General features: G+C 50.1%; 5 protein-coding genes across 5 annotated transcripts; 3 read left to right on the top strand and 2 right to left on the bottom strand.

Moving 5' to 3' along the window:
* Window positions 1-637: 637 nt before the first annotated feature.
* On the top strand, window positions 638-3135 carry EMWEY_00038530 (LEM3 / CDC50 family protein, putative; the record flags this gene model as incomplete). The annotated part of the gene is made up of 6 exons (XM_013482346.1): window positions 638-781; window positions 1005-1280; window positions 1425-1556; window positions 1807-2116; window positions 2275-2436; window positions 2951-3135. The coding sequence occupies 6 exons, from the start codon at window positions 638-640 to the stop codon at window positions 3133-3135; spliced, it is 1209 nt and encodes a 402-aa protein (XP_013337800.1).
* An 858-nt stretch (window positions 3136-3993) lies between these two features.
* EMWEY_00038520 (hypothetical protein, conserved) lies at window positions 3994-5527 on the bottom strand (the record flags this gene model as incomplete). Its single annotated transcript, XM_013482345.1, has 3 exons — window positions 3994-4053; window positions 4259-4317; window positions 4441-5527. The coding sequence occupies 3 exons, from the start codon at window positions 5525-5527 to the stop codon at window positions 3994-3996; spliced, it is 1206 nt and encodes a 401-aa protein (XP_013337799.1).
* A 2297-nt stretch (window positions 5528-7824) lies between these two features.
* EMWEY_00038510 (DNA/pantothenate metabolism flavoprotein domain-containing protein, putative) lies at window positions 7825-10428 on the top strand (the record flags this gene model as incomplete). The annotated part of the gene is made up of 3 exons (XM_013482344.1): window positions 7825-8109; window positions 8423-9814; window positions 10351-10428. 3 exons carry the CDS (start codon window positions 7825-7827, stop codon window positions 10426-10428), a joined length of 1755 nt encoding a protein of 584 aa, XP_013337798.1.
* Window positions 10429-11487: 1059 nt separating this feature from the next.
* On the bottom strand, window positions 11488-13731 carry EMWEY_00038500 (hypothetical protein, conserved; the record flags this gene model as incomplete). Its single annotated transcript, XM_013482343.1, has 3 exons — window positions 11488-12150; window positions 12682-12888; window positions 13291-13731. 3 exons carry the CDS (start codon window positions 13729-13731, stop codon window positions 11488-11490), a joined length of 1311 nt encoding a protein of 436 aa, XP_013337797.1.
* A 1393-nt stretch (window positions 13732-15124) lies between these two features.
* Window positions 15125-17020, top strand: EMWEY_00038490 (phosphotyrosyl phosphatase activator, putative; the record flags this gene model as incomplete). The annotated part of the gene is made up of 3 exons (XM_013482342.1): window positions 15125-15844; window positions 16247-16482; window positions 16870-17020. Coding segments are annotated over 3 exons (1107 nt in total), but the record flags the coding sequence as incomplete, so codon positions are not given.
* Window positions 17021-17247: the final 227 nt, after the last annotated feature.

The following is a 17247-nucleotide window of genomic DNA, read 5'->3' as shown; positions in this document are numbered from 1 at the left end:
TTCGATATATAGTTTGATGCTTTGGAGTGCTCGGATAACGAATTTTTCGTAAAATATGAAGGGAACCGGTTAAGGTGGCCGTGGAGTGCACGGAGCGGAACAATGACGCGAACGGACACAGTTGTGCAGCAGCCCTTCGTACAACCGAGCACATTTATTGCTACACAAAAAACTTGAATAAATCGACCGTTTTTATCTATATGATGTGAAAATTCATATTGCTGCAGCCTTCTGAGGGAGAATTCCAGAGACACAGCCACGCGCTGACATGCAGCCAAAGTCCTAAGCAAAATAGGGCAGAGGTCGTCTTTTCATGCGCAAGCACATTCACGCAAAACGATCAGAAATGTGGGGAGGTATTTAAAAAATAATTACATATTCCACCACCACACCAATTAGATGGGCCCCGGAGCTGTGGGCTCTGACGGTTGGGCAACCCGTGTGGGACATTGCAAGCCAGCTTGAGGACACACATATTCGATGAGCATTGACAATTTACCGGCAGGGGGCTAGGTGGCTCCAGTCATAAGGCACCTTACTTTCTTAGCGAACGCTGGTTGTTACAGAAGAGGCTGCGTCGCTGGGAGTAATCAGTTCCGGAGCAGCCGGGCGTCTGGTCCGTGCTTGCGAATAAAGGATGCGTAGGCAAAAAGTGGCGCCAGCTGCCGGCGTGGTGCACCACGACTCTCTCTGTCATGATGGACAGGGATACGAAGAACACGTTAAGCAACCAGACTCGCCTGATGTACCAGAGTCTCCAAGCCAGGAGCTGCCGCGCACGGTGAGCACAACCCCAGGGATGTATTAGCAGGCCGCCCGAATAATTTGTGGCTCCGATAATACCTAGGCAATTACGGAGTTTTGTGGGGTCAATTTCCAAGCGGTTTTGGTGATTTTGCAGTGGAGGACCTGCAACGACGTTGCTGCCCATGTTCGAATGGAGAACCGATATTCCATTCCATTCAGATTTGTATGTGTTTGCTTTTGTGTTCTCCTCCCCACAGCGGATCTCGCGAGAGTGTTCGGGTTGCAGCGATGGAGTGAAACGCAGTTGCGGCTGCGGGCGGTGTTACTGCTGTTCCCGTGCTGCGCTTGACGACTTTATGCAGCAGCGGATGTCGGCTTGGGAACCTTTGCTCACTCCGAGGCGTATTTTGTTCGTATTATTTGGAGTGGGCCTGATTTTTGTTGTCTTGGGGTTTGTCATCCTCCTAGTAAACAACAGTATTGTGGAATGTAAAGTGAACTACACAGACATGGATGGCGACGTCAGCCTGAAGGTAACGCAGAACTAACATGCAGTCACAATAAATGCACCTGCAGAAGATGTACGATACCAACTTTTCAAGGGGGTAAAGTGGGGGCATTCTTCAGCAGCGCTTGCCTCACACTGGCGTGCGCAGTTTTTGTTGCGTTGGTTGCAGATAGACGCTTCGACATGCACCGACACTTCTATTACGGAAATAACGGGAGATGTTTTGCTCTACTACGAATTGTCCAACTATTTTCAGAATCATCGCCACTTCATGAAGTCGCGATCTGATAAACAGTTGGAAGTGAGTATGCTTGGCTTTCCATAACTGCTGGCTGGGAGTGTCACTCCCCCCCCCAATAATGCTCCATGGGCTTCCCTGCTGTTCTTTCACTATTTGCGCATGATGAGGAGTTATGAAAGGGCACTTGCCAGTGTCGTCTGAATGTTCCCTGCTGTCAATTAATTCAAGTTTCTTCGCAAGTGCCTACCTGTTTAAGACTAGAGCTGCACTGTTTTGTTTCTTTTCTGGCTTTTGCTCTGCGTTAAATTAGGGGAAGGTTTACACCGCAGCTTCAGAAGTGCGAACTGCGTGCGACCCTCGGGTGGAGTCATCCGATGGGCGTGTGCTGCATCCATGTGGTTTGAGTGCGGGTTCGGTATTTACGGATGTTTTTTCGGCTGTGGAGGAGGACGAGATAACGGAAATAGAACTCGACGAGTCAAGAGAAGCGATTTGCTGGGATTGGGATCTTTCCACATTCAAAAACCCGTCCAGCGAAGAAATGAATGCCGCTGCTCCGCAGGTTGACTTTTGGCTTTTTAACCAAACATACGCTTCCGCTTTACACATGGACAAACCCGGTAATGCACATTCATTTGGTGCTTGCCTGCGCACTACCTCCTTGATCTCACCAACTGTTTTTGCCAGGCTCTCGCCGTATCCACAGGGACGAGTACTTCCAGGTACTTGCGAGGCAAGCAGGAGATTATTGTCAATGCGTAGCACGTGCTGCGAACAGGTGTTGGCTGGGGAGTGGAGAATTCACATTTTATTGTCTGGATGAGAGAGTCGCCTTTGCCCGTATTCCGAAAGGTATATGGACGGTTCGTGGCGCAACCTCTGAAGCTTCCCTTTTACATAAAGGTCACAAACAACACCTATGACGTGAAGTCTTTCGGCGGTAAGGCCTATCCTAACTGCCGAAAACCCACCTACGCTTCCACGACAGCGTTACTGATGCCTGTTCCCTTATTCCCAGAGCCAGTGCGCTCTGAAGCTTCTGCTGGTGTGCGTGCTGTTGGTTTGCCTGGTTAAACGAATCTTAGCCTGTGGAGGTGACGGCGCCGGTTCGCAGTGTATAAACCAGCCGTTGAACGGATGACCGTGCCTCATCCGTTGAGTGAGGGGATTGCGTTTTTGTGAATCTGTTTTTGTCATGGCCTTCCATTTATGCACAAACGTACTTTGCGCACGAATGGAGCGGCAGCTGCGTGGGTGTATGGATACGATTGGATGGTTTCTGCGCCATTGCTCTCGTAATGAGACGTGCTTCTACGCTGTAAGCCTGTGGACCATCTACTAGCGTCCTTATACGTTTTTTGGTGCTGAATCGGGTTTGTCGCAGGAGTTTTCGGTCTATGCTGTTTTGTGTATTTATGGGTTTGCTTGCAACATTTTATTTTCATTAATTGCAGGTTCAAAGAGCGTAGTGGTGACACAGGCTTCGTGGCTGGGCGGTCGCACGGCTTTCCTGGGGATTGCCTATTTGGTTGTAGGGAGCATTTGCCTACTCTTCTTCGGCGTTCTCTTCTACTATCATAGGAGGAACCCCAGGCACTTGGGGGACGTCTCCTGGCTGCGGAAGGCGCTGTATTCGTAGGCTAGGCACGCCTGCATGCAAACAGCCGAACTTCCGGCTGCTGCCTGGGCAATGCACTCGCGATTAAAGTGCAGGCTAAGGCTCGATATCCGACAGCAGCGCTTTCTAAGAGACAGAGCTTGACTCATGTCTCGTTGGCTGCCTGCTTGTTTACCGTTTGAGAAGAGCAGGGCTGGCGGAGAGCCTTATACCTAGGGCTCACGACCCATTGCCTTGCCTTGCGTGGTGGTGGCCTCTCGTCCTGGTGCCGGCAGGTGAGGGCATGAAATATGTTTTGTGCTCCCGTCTCCAGGAGACATGTTTTTAAGCATTTGAATGGGCATGTATCGGCAGCTTCAGGGTGGTGGCTGTCGCTAGCTGGCTTTTACCCCTCTGTAGTTGGGAAAAGCTGCCGTTGTCGACAGGCACGGCGGCGTAATAACGCAGGGATCATTTGCTATGCGGTTTGCTGCGATATACACATAAGAACGAGATGGGGAGCATGATGTTAGAAGGCCATATCTGGTCACATATAATGCACAATTTAGGAATAAATTCATATAAAAACTATGGGCTAGCGTGTGGGGGATCCTTTGGGGTGGAAGCTTTTGGCTCTGTCTTCGATTTCGTCTATCCAGGAAGCCAGCTGATAGAAGCTAACTAACTCCCCGCGGACTCCGTGGGCCATTGCTGCAACGAGCTGTTTAACCTCCTCTTCGGAAGCAGCTGGCTTCAAACCGGTCAGGTTGTCCATGAAGTCGTCCTGATGATTTCATGCAGAGGGAGTTATTTTCAGGTGTAGATCGATGCAGTTCACAGCGCGCAGACAACGGTGTTCCCAGGTGTAGGGCTGCAACAAACTGTAAATTCAAGAGAACACTATCGGCTCACCACCGTCACATAGCCGTCAGCGTCGTCGTCAAGAAAGTCGAAGAGGTCCTGAGAATATAAAGGAGATGGGAGTTGCCAGTTGATGCACAGAAAAGAAGGCGCTGGACCCGTGTATACGCTTCCCGTAAGTGGGGAGGCGCCAGTGCTCTTGTCTCGTCCTCCAGAAGATGCATGATCATCTGTCAATGTGTGTGAAAATGCAAGCATTTATTTTAGTTAAATCGGCAAAGGAAGCTGGAGGCGCGGAACGTACGGCGGTGAAAGCGGGGAACGTGAGGCTCTCAGAAGTGTCCAGTGCGACGACCCACCCATCTGTGTTTGCGGCATTAATTTAAACGGCAAAATACATGAATGAGGATGCACATGCAATGAAAATGAGATCTCTAGTGGCTGTGGAGGCAGTATATAATAACGGGCGGTGCAGCAGCTGCTGACCTGCTTTCTCTTTGCAGTCGGGTATTCTTTCGTTTAGTGCAAATGCTTCGATCATCTTGTGAATGTTCGTGAGGGGGATCCTGGGTTCTTCAGCGAGCTCAGCAAATGCGTGGAAGATGTCTTGGTAGCCTTTTTGCGTTTCTGGCGAGAGGGAGTCGTATAGTTGCTTCGCTTCCTCTATTTCATCTCTCGCACGGCCGGGGCGTGAGGCGAAATCGGTGTCTGCTTTGTAGCGAAGGAACTGAAGCATTTGGAAATACCTCTCCAGCTGTTGCGAGCGGAGGCGCTGTGCGCTTGCAGCGATGGCCTGGCGGCTGGCTAGAGACCCGAGGTTGCTGACGACTGTGAAGTGGGTGGCGATGGAAGGGAAGAGCCCCATGCTGAGGAGGAGCACTAACAGGGGCGCGATGCCGCTCCAGTAGCCCAGCACCCCAAACATAACATGCTGATAGTGCGGGGATATCAGCAGCTTCGCTGCGGCAGTTACGGCGACAACGTGAAGCGACAGCGACAGTTGGATTAAGGTCCTCATTGCTGGGATGCCTCTCGGTCCTAGTACGAATAGCGACTCCTGAGCGTTCATTACTCGGGCTCCTCTAATCAGAGTGCATATTGGCCCGTTTCGAGTTACGGGTGGGAGCGCTTCAATTGGTGCAGCAGGCAAAACCGTTGAAGTCCCCGGTTGTGCAAGACCCCGAAGGTACTCTTCGATCTCCTTACTGCTGGGAGTGTGGTAGTTCAAGACTGTTTCTAGTCGCCAGAAGATGAAGAGGTTGAAAAACAAAAGGGCCCCTGCAGCGAAAACAAGAAACTCCATTAGCGGCTTCGGGCTGAAGCCAAAGACCGGCCGCACAGAAAGTAGAATGGGAATAAACAACGTCCAAGTGGATATTGGTATTTCGACCATGTGCAACAGTGTCTCAGAAAGCCGTTCTGACAGGAACTCGCCGAAGTTGAATTCTCCTTCTTGGTGAGGAGCAAATGGCGTTAGCGGATTCATAAAGCGGAAACGAATGTACCAAAAACGAAGGGCGGAGTCCGACGCCTCTCTGCTTTTCACGATTTGCTGGAATTCCGACTCTCCCATGCCGTCGTACCTGTAAGGAAGAGGTTATTAATTTTCCCAGTTAAACGGGCGATACGCTGTTGTCAGGTGCTCACCTCCGCCATTCTGTCGTAGTTGCAACTGACAGACTCAGCAGCACGAGGATGCTGACTGTAAAAGTTACTAGCAACAGGAACACGATGATGTGCGCGCTTTCAAATAACTCAAACACAACTGTGGGAGCAGCGTATGGGTTTCCGCTTTCCTCCTTCAGTTCCTCTATCCCAATGCGCTCGAGGGAATTCTGTCCGAGCAGTTTGTCGTTGATTGCCATCGTCAGGCCGAAACGAGTGGAGAAAAAGAGAAGAAGAGAAATGAACCCAAGCACCGTTACTTCTTTTGTAATTGCGGTCACCACCTTCAGCACATGGTGCAAATGGTTGTGCTCCAAATACTCGACGAGTTCTTCATGAGCCACCTGCAGGAAACATTGTTTTTGTCGTTTGTTCATTTTATTCGGAATGCAGGCGTACTTCAAATATCAGAGTCAGGAACAAAATTACAGCCAGAATTGCAATCGTGATGTTTCCCTGTGCAAAGGCGTGGTCGTGGGCTTCGGCTGCGACGCTGCAGGCGTCAGAGGAGGCAGTGCAAACCATTATGGAGGAAAACGGCATCCTTTAGCTCAGTCGCTTGAAAAAAGAAAAACGGCGAGGGAACAAAACCAGAGAAACTCTCCTCATTCCAGGAGCTTGGCATAAACATGAATCCCGTAAACCACGGAACTCAACAGCCTCTCAGGTGTCTCGACTTCTAAGTACTTACGAATGTTTAAATTTGTTTAGAAGGCCATGCATCGGGATAGTGGATGCTGTAAGAAGGAAAAGCCAGGGGCAGCAGCTGTATGCGCATATTGATATTCCACAGCTTGCCTCTGGCGTGGGGGAATTAGGTTGGTAGGGTGGCCAAAGAGCAATCGGTAACTGCTTCCACTGGGGATGCAGCAGTGAATTCCCCATTGGTGTAGTTCCGCAACTGATAAGAATGCTAATTACCATTTACTTCGCCAAGTATGGTGGATGGTTGCGCATTCATCCGATGCATTTAAGCGAAGCTGTTTCTGAAATAGGCATCTGCATCGGTGCACCGCAAGCTTCGCACATGTGCTTATCGGGGGCAGGACCCTGGGTTACTTCACACTGTGTAGGATGTTTTTTATTTTGAATTGAAATGGTACTGCAGAAACTCTTTAATCCCGTTGTGTGGTGTGTAACGGGGGCTGACAGCGTCGAGCTGGTCGTACTAGGGAGGTAGTGTGTTTGGAGTATTAAACTATGCCGGGTTTGTTTTAGCCCTCCGTAGCTCAGGAGGAACCCTGAAAGAAAGGAGATACCTATAACGTGCGTAGTAGGACCGAAACAGCGGATGCCTCCTTGAGTTGAAGTTCCCGTCTGGGGTACTGCGTATGACGTCGACCAACACTACCTCTCTGAAGTTGTGATTGTGTCGGCGTAGACAAAGACGCTGGTAGAAGCAGTAACGTAGCTCTACAAAGGGCCAAAAGCCAGTTAGTCATTTGCACATTCCTATTGTTGTTAGTGTGCTGGTGAAGAAAAACCCGAAATTTTCCATGTATGAGGACTCGGTTACTTCAGTGGTAGCTGCTACCTTAGGGACAACAATAACGGAAATACATCCAGAGAGGAGGTTAAGATGCCATCATGTGGAACTTTGCAATGGCAGAATACCAACTGGTAAGGACACCTTCACCTGAGACTTACTAGTGGTTCCGACCCTTTCACAAATTATTAATTGCATTAATTATAAATTAACACACAATTTAATCATATGTGTTCGGAATTTCCAACAAGTACGCACATGAGGATTTCACAACACCGCGTGTGCAAGTCCGCTCGAGCAGCTTCTGCGAGTACACAGTCGATGGCCTTCGGCTGCGTAGCTCCAAGTTAATTATTCTTCAATTATACAGCAAAACATACGATTTCTTTCATTTAGGATCACTGAAGTGTACACGAACTGCAGTAGATTGCCTCTGTAACCGTAAGCCTTCTGACGGCCCGCGCGACTTTTGTGGCCTGTGCAGCTGTCAACCCGTCTTTTGCCTACTGTTGCATCAGGCCTTCTGAAACGGCACTGTTTTCTTCTTTACTACTGTTTATATTAAAAGCTTTACGGTTCCTTCTATCTGATGGGCTACGAATCCCAAGTTCTTCCGTATTCTAGTTTTTTTATTAATTCGTAGACACACAGCGCCGCCGTTGGAGGCGCCACTTCTTGCTCCAGCTGCTGTCTCTCCACAGACTGAGCTGAACATCAGCATGGCGGAAGGCAGCGGGTCTCGGGGAGGTGCTCCCTCTCGGTCCTCTACACGAGCTGCGGAAGCAGGTGGCGCTGCCTTCTTGCATACAGCGCGCCGCAGTTCATTGAGCCGTTTGGACACATCTCCAGCCGACTCCTTCTTCTCCAACGAGCCGCCGCCTCCCAACGTTGCCACTGCCGGGCTCCGTGTGCGGCAGTTTGTTCGGCCCCTGCTGGAAAAGGAGGAGTTGAAGGAATCCAAAGTTGCAATCATCACTGCAGGGGGCACAGATGTCCCTCTAGAGGTACTCATTTGAATGATCAATTCATTAAAGCGTATCATTCATCTGCTACTGAAGAGCAGCTAAGCATTTCCCTTGTTGTGCATTGCTTAGAAGGGCAGTTGAGCAGAATGCTGGCTGCCGTTGCTGCTGTTTTCGTTGGCCTGGTTGTCTTGGACGTTTCGAACGTTTATATCTTGGTACTCTATGACAGGCTGATGTGATGGTACTGCTTCGGCTGATGTTTGTGATATTAGAGTTGCTACGACTGACGGTACAGCTGCTGCAGGAGTTGCATAGCGTGCGTTGTGTGTGTGGGCAACTGTATGCATTTCAGCGAGAGGCAGTGCGGTATATAACCAACACTAGTTCGGGGGAGCGTGGAGCTGCACTGTGTGAACAGCTTTTGCGTTTGGGCTATCACGTTGTATACGTGACATCGGTACGAGCAATGAAGCCCTTTGTCCGCCATGTGCTTCCCATTCACCCCATGCCACACATACTCGATTCCATGGCTCTCAGCAGCCTCCAGAAGCAGCAGGAAGAAGAGGGGCAACGCCAGCAGCCGGAGCCGATTGTGGAGGAGCCATCGTCGGAAACTGATGCATCTGAGGGCGAGAAGGCCTCCATGAGTCCTCCCCCTTCTGAGCGTGTGGCGTACGAGACGTATACTACAGTTTACGAAGAGGACAAAGATGGTGACGGGGCGCGAGTTGTCACTTCTGTTGGGTCGGTCGTCAACACTAGTGACCCACAAGCAGACGATCAGGACGCAGGTGTAACCACGGAGCCTGCAGAAGCCTCCTCATCAGCTGCTGCTGCAGAAGCAGCAGCAGGAGCAGCAGCAGCAGCGGTAGAAGCAGATGATTCAGGGGATGACCAATTTCCGTGGAGTGTAATTTTGAGGGGACCGTTGGATTCCGTTGGGGTCGACACTGGGATGGAGGACGAGGCAGTGGACGCGTCGGGTTGGACGTTCGGCAGGCGCGAGGCGGCGGCTGCCTTTGAGCTGTACAGCCGCTGCAAAACTCGGCTGTTGTGCATCACCTACCGTACACTCGTGGACTACGCCTTCATTGTGCGTGCAGTTACAGCGGGAGCGGCACCTCTTCGCGAACGACTGATGTTTTGTTCCGCTGCTGCCGTTGCAGACTTTTACTTGCCACACGCTCTCATGTCAGCCCATAAACTCAAGAGTTCTCAGCCACTACAGCCAGCGCATCTCCCCTCCGCTGCAGCAGTAGCAGCATCCGAAGGTGCAGAAAAGGCTTCTCGCGATTTGACCAAGGGGTCATCCCACGGGGGTTCCTTTATTGCTGCTATGCAGCCGAAGCGATGGTTTACGGGGGAATCCGAAGCGTCAGACACAGTAGCAGCAACAGAAGCGGCGGGAGAGGAAGTCCAGCATCATCACAGGCAGCAGCAGCAGCACAACCACCACCATTTGACCCTGCGTCTGTGGATGGCGCCTAAGATACTGTCTGTGGTGCGTAGTATCGCACCTTTGTGCTTTGTTGTTGCCTTCAAGTTGGAAACAGATCCGGAACAGCTGCAGCAGAGCGTAACTGCCTACTTAGGAGCGGGTGACAGCAGCTGCAACTCTCAGGGGGTGGCGGATTGCGTCGTCGGGAATGTGCTGAGCACGCGCCGCCAGGCCGCCTTCCTCTTCACGAAAGACATCCAAAAGCAAATTAAATTCAAAGCTAAACAAGCCTACAAATACTTGGGGGTTAGGCGCAACCACACACACACACACACACACACACACACACACACACACACACACACACACACACACACACAAACATACATACATACATGCATATACGCACAGATAGAGGGGCAGATAAACCGACAGACGGACAAACAAGTAGACAGACACAGCGGTCCAAACACTCTCAACCCAATGCGCAATAGCAGATGAACACATAAATGTGGACGCACTCAAAAAACGGAGACGAGCTGCTACCCTGCAGCAGCACCAGCAGAAGCAGTAGCAGTAGTCGTAGTAATCTTTGGCGCAGTATTCGCATTGGTACTGGTAGTTACAGTGGCTATTATAAAGGCCTATTTACTGCTTCTACTTTTTGATTGACATTCTTGTGGGGCTGCCAGCGCAGTGGGCGATAGACGCTTGCTACAAACTGGGAGTAATCAACAGAGGCACACAACGATTGGGAGAGGGAGGCTGTAGCTGTGTACGAACGTCTGTTGTTGCTGGTGCTGCTACACGATGTGTTTGCTTTTGTGTTTTGTTCGGTGCAGCACGGGACGATTGAGGCGCGGCTGGCCAAACATATCCAGAAGCTGCAGGATCTAAAGGTCAAGGAGGGGTTCCTTTAGCAATTTTCGCAATTTTGCATAGTCTGTTTCTTATCCTGTTGGTTTATGCATCAATTGCAAATTCAGTTGGTTAGTTCGCTTGCTTGTGTCATATTTATTAACATTTGAAACGAACAGTAGCGAGAAGGAATGGGTACCGCAAATTGCCGCCCCAGGGGTGGTGTCTGGGCAGCTGTGACTGCTGCAGCAGTAGAGTGGCTGCCCTGTTTTCCCCCCTAAACGAGGCGGCGCTGCCGTGTTAATGAGAAGACTTAAAATTAGCAGCCTCGTAGTGGCAGCGCCGCTAGGTTGAGCACATCCGACAGGAGCATGTACATGTGCCTCTCCTTAATTATTTATTGGGCATTTGCAGCATACAGCGTTATGTATACTTGCTCACATTCTGCCTGCGTATATATCTGCTCCACGTACTTAAAGGAGCTGTTCGATTAGTTTGAGAAATCCGGATACAGATGGGTGGGAGGGCTGTGGAGCTGGAGGCGCCCCAAGAACTCTCAACTCCACCTGAATAGCGGGCCCGTCAGCAGCACAACCAGTGGAAACAGCAACAGCAGTAGCAGCGGCAGTAATCGTAGATTATAGTGCATCGCGTTGCTGCAATGCTAACAAACATCTCATAGCGACAGGCGGTGGCCGGCAGGCCCGCGACCTCACTGGGGATGCATTTGCCACTGCTACTGCCTTTAACAATGTTCACTCCCTCCTGCTTCGCCTGCCGTTCTTCTCCCGTTTTATGCTCCAGTTGAACCTGTTCCTGCTGCTGGTAGTCCGGATGGCCGCGTGCCAGTTGATACGAATGATACGAATGAAACTCTCCCGCAATTGCAGCGGTTGCTGCTCCTGTTCTTGCGGCATACCCAACCTCCTGTCTCAGCCGCTTTTGCTGGTGGTGGAGTTGCTGGTGTTATACTAGCTTGTGTTGCAGCGTTTGCTGTTCTGTTATTTTGGTTGTGTGGCTTTTTCTGCCGATGCATGATGTTTTATGCACTGAATGAAATTCTTTCGCCTTCTTGTCGATCTGCTTGTTTGCTAGGGAGGTGCCTGTTAACATTGATTGTTTTAAACTAGTGCTTGTCTGTTACAGCGAGCTGCAGCAGCAACGACGGTGAGAGGCCGCAGCGGCTCGGAGGGGAAGCGGCTGCTGTTCTCGTAGAGGGGCATCAGCAGAGCTGACTTTCTTCTTTGCTGCTCCTCCTGCATTTGTTGTGCTACTTTGGCTTCAATTCGCTCAATTTCGGTCTCTATCCTCGTCATCAAAGACTCACGAGAAGACGCAGCAGCAGATAGAGAACATGAAACAACGCCCGCCACTTGTTGTTGCTGCTGCTTTTCGGGTTCTTGGTCCTGCTGCTCTTGTTGCGTTTGTTGCTGTTCAGGTTGTTGCTTGTACTGCTGCGCTAGTTGCTGCTGCTGTTCTTGTTGATGTTGCTGCTGTAGGAGCCGCAGTGCTCTTCTGAGATCGACAATAGCTTTATCTGTTTCTTTCTGGGCTGACCAGGCCAAACCCCTGCGGTGGAGGATCTTCGGGTTAAGGGGAGCCCACTGAAGGGCGATTGTACAGTCTTTGACGCACTCTTTGTACTTGTGCTGCTGAAAGAATACTGCTGCCCTGTTCCCGTACAGCTGCCCTACCAACTGCTCAAAAGCCCCTTCTGCTACTCCTGCTGCTGCTGCCCCCGTTGATTTGGTATCAGTCTCAGCAACAGCAGCAGCAGTAGTGCGCTGCTGCATCACAACATAGCAGATAGAGGTTCGGTGCTCTTATTGATTTACGTTTGGAAACGGAAACTAGTTGCCTATAGCAACTACACGCTTGTGCATCTGTGAGCATATTGTGCTGCTTCTCTTCCCTGTTTCCTGTCTCTATCTGGTGTTCTGTTTTGTTGGCTTGACGTACAATTGAGGAGCTATACCTTTTCGTCGGTTTGCCATGTCTCGTTGTCTGCCTCATTTAATATCTGTGCTTGTATATGCGTGAGTGTTGTAATCGCTGTGTTCTTTCTTCCTGTCTGACTCTCTCTTTCTGTTTGTATCTTAGTCTGACTTTGTTTCTCAGTCTCTACCTCGTGTGGCAATTGTGTTTCGGCCTCGTTTTTCTTTCAATTTTCTGTGCAATCCTTTTTCTGTGCTGCCAGTATTTCTGTCTTCTTTTTCTGTTTTGCTCTCTCCGGGTGGTTGTTGTCTTTGTTTCCGCGCTTATGCCCGTAGCTTTTTCGGCCTTGTGCAATTTATGTTCTTGAGGTGTCTATGTACGTTGTGAAGGTGTATTTCTGCTTCTTGGATGCCGCGGGTGTATCCGATGAGCGCATCGTCGAGTCTTCCACCTCTGAATGCTTCATTTGCTTCCGTCTTTATTCTCTGCAAGCCCTCCAGTTCCTCTATTTCTGCTCCCGGCAATGCCCCCAAGATACACATTTTGGTCGACCGCCGACTAGGCTGGTTCCCACGAGCAGCAGGGTGCTGCAACAGCGAAAACAAAGTACTAATGAAGCCATTGGAGAAGAACAAAGGAAGACAGCAACCAAATGCAAACAAATAGTGAAACGACTCGTCAACAAAGTAGAAGAAGGAGCAGATGCCAAGCAACACACAGCACAAATCTCAAATAATTAGCACAACATGACAAGCAACAGCGAACTCGCGGCGAAAACCGGCCTTATAAACAATTCACGTAGAGAGACCCTCAGCCATCCTTCGTCTGATGCACTGACAGAGTCCTCCGGATGTTCTCTCGAAGCAGTTATGCCTCTTGAAGACTGTCGGCTGAAGCGAAATATCAGCGGAGACTACAGGGGGTTTCCATGATGTATGCATAGCTTTGTTTAGCTCTCGCAAGTTCCGTGGCTGCAGCTAGCTGCCTACAAATGTTTTCTTTTTCGCCAGTGCTCGATTTCTTCGTTGTATGGTGTCCTCTTCCTTTTCTGTATCGGCATCGGCGTCAAAGGAATCCCATGCCTTATAGTAATCTGAAAGAGTATTTAAATCGCGCGCAAACTTTCTCCTGTCCGTTTCTGCAGAGGGAGACACTTGCAATTGCGAGGCACCCGCAGACACATGACCCCCTTCCTGCTGCGGGCTAGTCAGTTGCTGCTGCTGTTTATCTTGGCTTTGCTGCTGCAGTAGAGGTTCTTGCCGTTTGTCATCCTCCGCTGGCTGGGCTTTCCTCTGTTCTTGTTCAATTTCGGTTGGGTTGTGAGGCTGTTCCCTTTCAGCAAAGCTTCCTTCCCAATCTTGTAAGTCCGCCAAATAGGCTCGCAACTCCTCCGCGTTGCGACGAATCTGCATCTGTACTGACAACGACATTTTCTTGTTTCTCCGTTTGCTGCTGCTCTCGCTGCTGCTGCTTGTTTGGCCGCTACGGGGGCAGCTTTTGCTGCTGCTGCTTCTCCTGTTACTGGTGGCGCCTATGCTACTGGTACTAACGCTGCTGCTCACACGAAATCTCAGGCCCCTCTAGTCAAGCTGCTCACTCGTATCGGGTTCAAGCAGGTTCAGACAACTATGAAGTCAACTTGTTTGTGAGGCAAAACACTTACAGCCACCGCCGTTAACACCCTGAAGCTTAATGCTGCTAAGGAGCAGAGGTGTATCCACACCAGATGTGAGTAGGCTCAGCAAGCAGTTAAAAATCGCATGTCTCTGTGGTTGCACTAGTTGCTGGTGTGTTCACCAATTCTCCCCAATAACCGGATACTTCCAGAACAGGTGCACGCGTTTCGTCTGGTTGATTTGTCTATCCTAATACCTTGTTGGTGGTAGGAGGACTCCGTAGTTCAGTACGGCTCGAACCACTCACTTCTTCTCAATTTATAATGAAGGTGAAGGTTTTCTGGATGTGTTAATTTCCGGTGAGTGTCTGCGTCTATCGCTGGCATACATGGCAAGCTGCCGTCTGCCGCTATCACGTGCAGGTGGTCCAAATTTATTTGACGGCGTCAGAGAGGCCAATTGTACCAAAAACAAAAAAAGAAACGAAAGACAACACTCAAGCCAACTGACACAACAGAGCAAACAACATCTAAATGTTGTACTTCAAGCACTTGAGCTGCTCATGGGCACTTTGAGGAAGTTTCGATAAAAGCCCTACACGGAGCAAACAAGTGGACACAAAAGAAATTGAAACTCTTTAAAAGACATTTTAATTCATAAAAAATATGTTCTGGGGCTTTTGCCGACTGATCAAGCAAAATAGGGCCCCCAGCTTTCCCACTCGACTGCAGTGTGCGCCCATCTTAGCCTGCCGAGCTAGAGGCTATTGGCGGCCAAGCTGCTATACATATGAGCTATATTTGACGATTTTCGTGGTTCTTTTTATGGAATCCGGAGCATTACACTCCATTTCCCCCTGCCGCCTTCGTGCGGACGATTGGCCTGAATTTTCCTCCCGCTTCCCTCTCTGCAGAGCGTTCCTTAGCAGAAGCAGTGTTTTGTACTTCATTAAACCAGAACACACCACTGGCCTCAGACGACGGCCCGAGTTTCATGCTTCATCCGAGGGAACAAAGGCGCCCTTGGGCTGGGACTCGCAGCAGTAAAACTTCTATCATCTGGGAAACTTTGTCTAGGAGGGCGGGACAAACACGCCGAAAACGCAGTTGGCTGCCGCTTAGCTGCCATTATTATATTGATTGGACTCCTCAGCTTCAGGCTTTTGTTGTCAACTCTCCCTTGAGTTGTCTGTACAACTGGCGGGGAGATGGAGCCCTACGACAGAACTCGTGCCTTTCAGCAGCATGTCTCCCCAGCAGTTCCTTCTGAAGAGGGTGTGCATCCTGCTATTTCTGCTGCTCCAGCATCTGCATCGACAGGAGCAGCAACTGCAGTGTCCGCAACACCATCATCAACAGGAGCCTCCCCGCGTCCTCCTGGGGTTTCTTCTGTTGTACCCGATGCGTTTTGCTGCGTCCACCCCTTAGCTTTGGAGCAGCGGCAGCAGCAGAACAGTGGCGACTGGATGCTGAGGGCTACAACAAAAGCCGTTCGCTCAGAGGCAGACTTGCGTCGTTGGCTTTTCTCAGACACGCACGCGCAGTTTCTCAGCTTCGTCGGGCGCCTAGCGAGACATGCAGCGGGCAAGAAGACTCTGCCCAATTTGTCCCCGTCAAAGCACAATAACAACAACAAACAAGTGCCGTCTGATCCGGCAAATCCAGGTACTGCAGGAAGTGCAGCAGTTGCAGCAGCTGGTGCTGCAGGTCGTGATGCACAGGCGGAGATGATCTCTGCGCAGTCGGGTGCTGGGATGCTGCTGTCTGATTTTGTTCCCTTTCGGCAGCTGCCTGCTAATAAGGCATGCTGGGCTCTTATAGAAGTTCTGCAGCAGCTGCTTCAGTGGGTCGATGAAATTCCTCCCATCGAACAGCCAACACGATTCGGTAATCAAGCATTCAAAACGTGGTGCCGCCGTCTGGAGAAGGTGAGAGGAGCTGCTGTACAGACGCGTGTTCCGACAGAGTATTCAAAACACCTGCGAATGTATTGTAGTCGAGTCTGTAGTGCTGCGCACTAGTACGGTCTTCTTTAGCTCCTCACTGCCGATCAACAACACAAATGTTGACACGAGCGGAGGAGGAAAGAACGGACCCACAGACAGCAAAAGTTACCCTACAGTTGCAGAAGATAAACAACAGCTGTACAACTCCAAATAAGAGGAAATACTGCAGCCACAGTCCACAGCGAATCCCAAATTCTCCAGCCTGAGGAGCCGTAACGCTGCTGCAGCTGTATACCAACAACACCATATCCTAAAGCTCTAAACGCTAATACTCCAAGCAATATGAATCTCAACTTGGGGGTGATTTTGCATTGGTATTTACAGGAGGCAGAAGAGATGTTTTCGGGTGTATGGGCAGCGTGCGAAGACGTACAGGTGGCAGAAACCGAGAAAAAGGAAATGGTCGACATTTTTTGTTCTTCATTCGGCAACCCCGTCCGCCTAGATTTCGGAACCGGCCATGAATGTTCATTTGCTATTTTCTTGTTTTGTTTGTTCAAAAAGAATATCTTAAAAGAAGAAGAACACGACCCATTTGCGGTGCTGGGAATCTTCAAAGGGTCAGTACTCTCTTTCTCTCTACGTTGCCTTCTCTGCTCCTTTCTTTTACTGCCTGGCTTCTGCTGTTGTGTAGTTTTTTGTCGTTTGCTTTCTTTCTTACATGACAGTTGGTGCTGCCGTGATTGGTGCTCGATGCGTTTTTGCATCGCCTCTACGTCCCTCCGCAGCTACGTATATATATCCCTGCACGTACTGAATACTTAATGTTGTTCGCTTTCCCCTGCCTCCGTCCATTCGTGGCCCCTCTAGCTCTTTACGCGTAGCTACTGTCTTGCAGCAGCAGCAGCGCAGCGGCAGAACGCAGCAGTCCTTGTGCTGGCTCGTTGGCTGTTGCCTGTTTTTCAGGTTGTTTATTTGCTTGTTTGTTTGTTTCCGCGTTGATGCAGCTATGTGCAGGTTGCACACGCGCTGCAGCAGCGGTACATGCTGGAGGCTGCAGGCAGCCGAGGCGTCTGGGGTTTGGATGATTTCCACTTTCTTACATTTCTTTGGGGCGCTGGGCAGCTGAGTGAACAGCAGATCATTGAACCTGCGCAGGTACGCCTTTTGAGTTTCCTTTTCTCAGTACTTCTTTGGATCTGCCTTTTCACCCCCCAAACAAGTGCAGAAAACAAGCATCGGGGGATGGGAATGCCTCTTTCTAAGTCTGTTGCATGCGCGGTGTGTATTAGCTTTGCTGAGCCGACTCGTACAGGCGTTGATATACGTGTATGCATATGCAATACATACATATATGTACATATATATATATATATATTATATAT

The sequence above is a fragment of the Eimeria maxima genome, genomic scaffold, assembly GCF_000499605.1.
Source record: "Eimeria maxima Weybridge genomic scaffold, Emw_scaff596, whole genome shotgun sequence".
Taxonomy (NCBI): domain Eukaryota; phylum Apicomplexa; class Conoidasida; order Eucoccidiorida; family Eimeriidae; genus Eimeria; species Eimeria maxima.
This window is presented reverse-complemented; position numbering and strand designations above follow the sequence as displayed.